The sequence below is a fragment of the Elephantulus edwardii genome, unplaced genomic scaffold, assembly GCF_000299155.1.
Source record: "Elephantulus edwardii isolate Elephantulus edwardi_28Jun2011 unplaced genomic scaffold, EleEdw1.0 scaffold00089, whole genome shotgun sequence".
In the NCBI taxonomy this organism is placed as follows: Eukaryota; Metazoa; Chordata; class Mammalia; order Macroscelidea; family Macroscelididae; genus Elephantulus; species Elephantulus edwardii.
The window spans coordinates 9,327,632-9,334,445 of NW_006399839.1; the positions used below are offsets into that span (position 1 = coordinate 9,327,632).

A 6,814-nucleotide genomic window follows, 5' to 3' on the forward strand; every position below is an offset into this window, starting at 1 on the left:
AACAAATCTCACAGGAGGAGATTGCCCAGCTTTCTTTCATGGAACGGCTGAGGGATTTACACCAAGCGCCTTTGAGCTGACCGCACAGCTCTCTACCCACTAGACCACCAGAGCTTCCTGGAAAGGAACTTTAGAGTGCAATGAGTTTATGTTTCTGAATTATTAACTGCCTTTGAGAGTTTAAATAGTTAATGTCAAGGTATTTTCTTGCATTCTGAGTCATGAAAACATGTCATCCTTTTAATACCAAGTATAATGTTAGCAGGCTCAAGTGTGTTTGATGAATAAGGTTCCTCCTTCGTCCTGGTAATGAGGGAGGGACAGCTCAGAATAGGAGGGTGGGAATAGTTGGGCCACTTGGAGAATGTCGTCAGTGACACTGAATTGAACGTGTAGAGTTGGTCTATGTTTTAGTGGGTTTGTTCTCAACAACAGCAAAATAAATAACAGTTTATTAACGTGGTTGTTGATAAGAGCATAATAGAGGGGGAATTGAAGGAGATTCATCTAATAATGCATCATTTGTGTGTGGTAAGGAGTTTCACTGCCAGCCCAAAGGCACGTGGTTTGAATCCACCAGCTGTTCCACAGGAAAAGGATGGGCAGTCTCCTCCTGGGCTGTTCGTTGTTATTGCTGTTGTTGTTGTTGATAGCCGTCAAGTCAAGCACGACTCATAGCAACCATATGAACAAAAGACCTGAAGCCTTTCTATAGCTATCACAGTTTCTCAAAGTTCATGGAGTTTCCAGAGGCATGTTGTTTAGGAAGTGGATGCCACGCCTGCTTCCAAACTTCCCAATCTGGGAGCTCCACCAAACACTGCTCACTGTGGGTAACCGATAGGGTATTTGACACCCCAAGAGCACAACGTTCAGCATCACAGCAACCCCAGGTTACCTCAGTACAGCAAATTGACAGAAGAGTGCTGTACCACTTTAGAAGAATGTTCCTCCAAAATATAATAACAACTGACTTTGAAATACAAAGGCCCTCCAGGAAGTCTTGTGGACTTTAAACAGGAGGCTCAATTAATGAACAAACAATATAATAGGTTGTTGTTATGTGCCATTGAGTCAGTCGCCTGTGGCCTGTGGCCTATAGCGACCCTATGTACAGCACCTCTGAACCCTGCCCTGTCCTGAGCCAGTCTCACTGTTTACTGCCTCTGAAAACCGGCTGGAGAGTCAGTGTTAGGTTAGTTCTGCCTCGGTGGGATTCAACTGCAGTAATATGCAGAGGAGATAGAAGATCATTCCACAGATGTGTCCCCAGAGCCTAATCCATCCAAAAATCATATACCGTCTTTCCAAGGAGGGTCATCCTGCCTTGGTCATATTCCTCGTCTGTGTCTCCTCCACCTGCAGCGTCTAGTCCAGGATGTCACACCTCCTACGACTTCCAGAAATGTGTCTTGCCTGAAAAGAAATAAACAAAAGGCTGTTTGAATGTCCATACCTCTGTCTGACCCTCTGGCTTCTTAAAACCTCTCTCTCTAAAGGGAGCTCTGGTGGCCTAGTGGCAGGAAGCTGCACTGCAATCCCAGAGATAGGCAGTTCAAATCTACCAGATGCTCTGCTGGAAAAGGAGGGGCAATCTCCTCCTGTACCAGTCAGATCCAATTTGATGGTACACACACACAAAATAATAAAATAAAATAATTTAAAAAAAAACAACAACCTCTCTCTGTCCTCGCAGCCTGAATCTGAGCAACAGTGACATCCTGACCATCTATGACGGCGACGAGGTCATGCCCCACATCCTGGGGCAGTACCTCGGGAGCAGCGGTCCCCAGAAGCTGTACTCCTCCACGCCGGACCTCACCATCCAGTTCCACTCGGACCCGGCCGGTCTCATCTTCGGGAAGGGCCAGGGATTTATCATGAACTACATAGGTAAGTCTGTCACTTGGTCAAGGTTCGTCTGGATGATTTCGGATGCAGGTTAGAATATTTTCCTGTAGCTGTGTCCGTCTTGAGGTGGCCAGGGCACTACACACACACTTTGCATTATGTTGAAATAGCAGCAGCAGTAAGTCGATTTTTGCAATTGTTGTTTAGTACCATCGAGTCAACGATAGCTCCGAGCGCCTATGTGAACAGCAGCTCTGAACCAGTTCCTTAGCCCACACCATCCTCTCCGTCTGACACGTCAAGCCCATTGTTACAGTCACTGTGTCAAATGAGCACTTTTAAAGGACTGTCTCTCTGGGATCAAACTGACAACAGCCACCCTCAACATAGGACACTTAGGGGGTCGGTGAGTTGATGTTAATAAGGAAGGAGCAGATCAGCCAGAGAACACCTGGAGGGACGTAATCAGTGTGACTGAGTTGTACACGTGCAAGTCGGTGAATTGTTGCAGGTTCTGCCATGCGCATTCTCAGCAACGAAAGAGAAAACATGTAAAGAGAGAGAGAGAGAGTGTGTGTGCGCGCGTGCGTGTGTGTGTGTGGTTTTTGGTTTGCTTTTTTAATTGAAATACAATTTTTATTTTATACTGGTTTACTTACAAAGTTCACGTACCCTGTTTGTCACACCCAGTCTTCTCTATTTCCTTACCCACCCTTCCCTCCACCCAGCAAATTGTGCGAGCCTATGGTTAACCCCCTCCCCACCCACCTCATCTTTCTGTTCCCCCCTCCTCTTCTTGGATCCTTAAACATAGTCTATAATAATGGTTTTATACAGTGGTTGTCCTTATGGGGTTGAGTTAGTTCACTGGTGTTTTAAACCTTGGACTCCACGGTCTCAAGGACCAGAACCTGAATCCTAACATCGTATCAGTGGCTGTGAATCTGTGGACAAGTCACCGGCTTGCTCTGAGCCTCCTTTTCCACCGTAAATAAAATAAGCACAATGGGAGCCACCCCACAAGGCTCATATCAGGATTTAATCAAAGAGACCTAACAACTTCAAGGTGCATCATGCAGTTAGCATAAGCGTTCAGCTTAATCGGCACATTCTCCTAAATTTGCAACTTCTCACCCATCTTCCTCTCCTACTGCCTGGATTGAAGCCCAGGTCGCCCTTGACAGTGGAACCAGCTCCTTCTCAAGGGCGCCAAGTACTTTAGGACCCACAGGTACAAGAAGAATCTTCCTTGATCCTCACTGTGGCTTCCAGCCCGTCTCTCTCACTACCTTAAGACATCCCAGCTCCTTTGAAGTACAAATTAAGTTTACACTTGACCTTCTCTCTCCACTCCCCACCTTCTAATGGGATATTAAATATTCTTCACCAGCGCCCCAGTTCAAAGACATCAGTTCTTCAGTTCTTCCTGTCCATTGTCCAGTTTTCAGATGCATGTGAAGCAATTGAAAACACCATTATTTTGATTGGACATCATTGTTAAATTGACTCTCTTGCTCTTTAAGGGTCTAAAGGGGTGCTTGACAGTGGATTCGCCAGTGTAAGACATGTTTCGGTTTCTTGGCTGCTCCTTCTTGTGGACGGTGATTGGGGATCCCGGCAGCATGAAATCATTGACAACTTCAGTCTCTCCTCCATCTATCATGATGTTAAAAAAAAGGAAGAGAGAGAGAGAAGGAAGGAAGGGAGGGAGGGAGGGAGGGAGGAAAAAACAAAAAGACCTTTGAGGTGTGGTGTTGGAGAAGAGCACTGAATATCCCATGGGCGGCCAAAGAACAGATATGTCTTGGAGACGGTGCAGCCGGAGTGCTTTGGAGGCAGGAATGATGAGGCTTCACCTCCCATACTTTGGACATGTTGCTAGGAGAGACTGTTCCATGGAGAAGGACATGATGCTGGGAAGGGTGAAGGGTCAGAGAAGAAAAGGAAGACTCTCAACCAGGTAGACTGACATGATGACTGCCACAGTGGACTCTGGGGTGTCAGGAAGTGTGAAGATGGCACAGGATAGGACAGGATTCAGATCTGTTGTTCATAGGGTCGCTATGAGTCGTGTTCAACTTGACAGCACCTGATAACAACAATATCATGATGTTGCCTGTTGGCCCCGTGGTGAGGACTTCTGTTTTCTTGAGACTGAAATGTCATCCTTACTGAAGAATGTAGTCTTGGGTCTTCAGTGAGCGTTTCCAGCCTTCTTCACTTTCCACAAACAAGGTTGTGTCATCTGCATAACGCAGGTTGTCGATGGGTCTTCCTGCGATCGTGATGCCACAGTCTTGTTCACATAATCCAGCTTCTCAGATGACTTAACTCAGTGTACAGATTTCTGGGCACACAGGGATGGAGGATGGAGACAGCCCTGATTCACATCATTCCTGATTGTACTCCGTTCAGCATTCCCTGGTTCGGTTAGAGGGACGGGATCTTTGTTTATACACAAGTTCCACAAGAGTGAAAGCCTCGTATAAATAAAAGACTTAATTTCTTTTGATGGTAGATCAGACGCGATGGGGATCTCAATGGACCAGTTTTAGCCAGCAGTCAGGGTGAGTGTTTACACTTTGCAGGAACTAGGTTAACAATGTGATTTCCAGGATGAAGTAAGAAAAGAAAAATTCAATATGCCAAGCTCTCCCACCAGCAACTACCACCACCACCACCACCACCATTACATCCCCTCTGGCTGGGCCAAGACCCCATGTCCCTGATTCTTTCTCCACCCCTGCTTGGGTGGGGGAGGAATCACCCTTCTCCATATGTGAAGTTCTGATGGTTTAATGGTAAGGAATTGTGTTGCCAAAGGTTGTTTGTTGTTGTTGTTGTTATGTGCCATCAAGTCGCTTGCGACTCATAGCGATCTTACGCACAAGAGCCCTAAACACCGCTCTATCCTGTGCCAACCTCACCGTCTCAAACACATTCATTCCCACCACTCCACTCACAGAATCGATCCATCTCATTAAGGGTCTTCCCCTCCTCCACTCTCCCAAACATGATGTCCCTCTCCAAGGACCAGTCCCTCCTTGCAACATGCCCAAAGTATGTCAGACGAAGCTTCAAAATCCTTGACTCCAAGGAGCAGTCCAGCTTCACCTTCTCCAGGACAAACCTGTTTGTTCTCCTAGCAGTCCATGGTACATTCAACACTCTTCACCAGCACCACAGCTCAAAGGCATCAATTCTGCTTCCATCATCCCTATTCACTGTCCGGCTTTCTGACGCATAGCACATAATTGCGAAGCCTATAGCCCTGATCAGGCACACCCTAGTCTCCAGGCTGACATCGTTGCTCTTCAGTACTCTTGAGAGGTCCCTCACAGCTGACCTTCCCAATGCAGTTCGTCTCTTGATTTCCTGGCTGCTGTTACCAAGAGTGTTGACTGTAGACAGTTCAAATCCACAAGCTGCTCCATGGAGGAAAGAGGGGCAGTCTCCTCCCATGCAGTTTACTGTGTTTGAAAACCTGCTGGAGAGTCAGCTACGTATCAGTTCCAAGTCGACCGTACACAGCAACCACCATCTAATACAGCCGTCCTCTAAGGCCAGCCCCTGTGTCTGACCGTTGAAATACAAGTCCTTCTCCTGACCTTTAGCTGTCCCAGGAAGCTTCATGGGCACTGAAAGAGTTCTTTGCCTTTTTTTTATTTCCACTGATGAACGGTTTTCATCCTTACCGGCCTCAGACGCCTCTCTGAGAGGCTAACCCAAGGATCGATTCTCTTTTTGGCTGTTTCTCCGGGGCCCTTTCACTCCCTGATTACGCTGCTAAATGTCTCCAGATGGTTCTGGCTGCTTCTTGCAGCTGATCACCCACTGCAGTGGGCAGTCCCCTGGGGTGCCGTGGGGTGACCCCATGGTGGAGAGAGGGTTCTCAGCCTGCCTCCTTTGACTCCCACCCCCTACCCACCGAAGGGTGAGGTCGTGGTCTTGCTCGCTTTGCCTTTTCTGGTGCCTTGAGTCCGACTTCCAAAAATTACATTTAGCCTGATGACAGAAATCTGACTCACCACAAGCAGATCAAGGTGATCTGGACAGTCTGGCTAAAGCTTGGTTTAAGGACGTCTTGGAGGGCAGATACACTTGACCTTTGAACTTGAAGCTGCTGTTGGCATGATGATTTATGAGGGCAGGCATTTTCACATATTCCATTTCACCTTCAAATGTATCATCTCTGTTTTCCAGAAAGTTTGACACACAGAGACACACACACACACGTGCGCACACACACACACGCTTTGCTCACTGCTAAGAGTTTGTGCAAGGAATCCAGGACTGAGAGGGATGTTGTCCTTACGGGGAACTGAGTACTGAAGGGGAGCAAGGTCATCTCAAGGGCATGAGCTGATGCTGTGGGCGACACAAGTCAAGATTTCAGAAAACACTCCCAGGAAGACACAGCCTGCCTAATTGTAATCACAACAGGAAAACGAAAAAGGCACATTAGAAAGAGACTATTTCTGGCTGTCCTTATGTCTGTGACAGAAACACAGAGTTCACTTTACAGAGACAACAAACAGGACTCTGCGTTAATATTGATGCCAATCAGAAATAACCGATGCTGGGGATGCTTCAGGTGGTACCCACAGTTAATGGGGCTCAGCTGCGAGCCACAAGGTGGGACGTTCGAGTCCATCCAAAGGCACCTCAGAAGAAGGGGCTGGCAATCGACATCTGCAGAATCAGCCATTGAAAGCCCTGTGGGTCGACACAATGGAATACTACCCAGCTTTAAAGACAGAGAACATTCTGATGCACGATGAATCTTGAAAATGTCGTATTGAGTCCATGGAGTCAGTGGCAACAGGACAAGTATTGTAGGACCTTGTGTGCTCGAAATAAGAAAATGTCTGGAAACCAGAGATTACTTGGCATTGAGTGGGAGAGGAGAGGAGAGGGAGAGAGAAAGAGAGGAAGGAAGGAAGGAAGGAAAGAAGGAAGGAAG

The 6,814-nt window shown here is 47.2% G+C and overlaps 1 protein-coding gene across 1 annotated transcript in view; it reads left to right on the top strand.

Annotated features, from left to right (window-relative positions):
* Window positions 1-6,814, top strand: part of SEZ6L (seizure related 6 homolog (mouse)-like) — a 93,688-nt gene that overhangs the window by 52,991 nt on the left and 33,883 nt on the right. Inside the window, exon 9 of the mRNA XM_006890515.1 lies at window positions 1,697-1,893. Within this exon, the coding sequence (XP_006890577.1) occupies window positions 1,697-1,893 (197 nt within the window). The remainder of the gene's footprint in view (window positions 1-1,696; window positions 1,894-6,814) is intronic.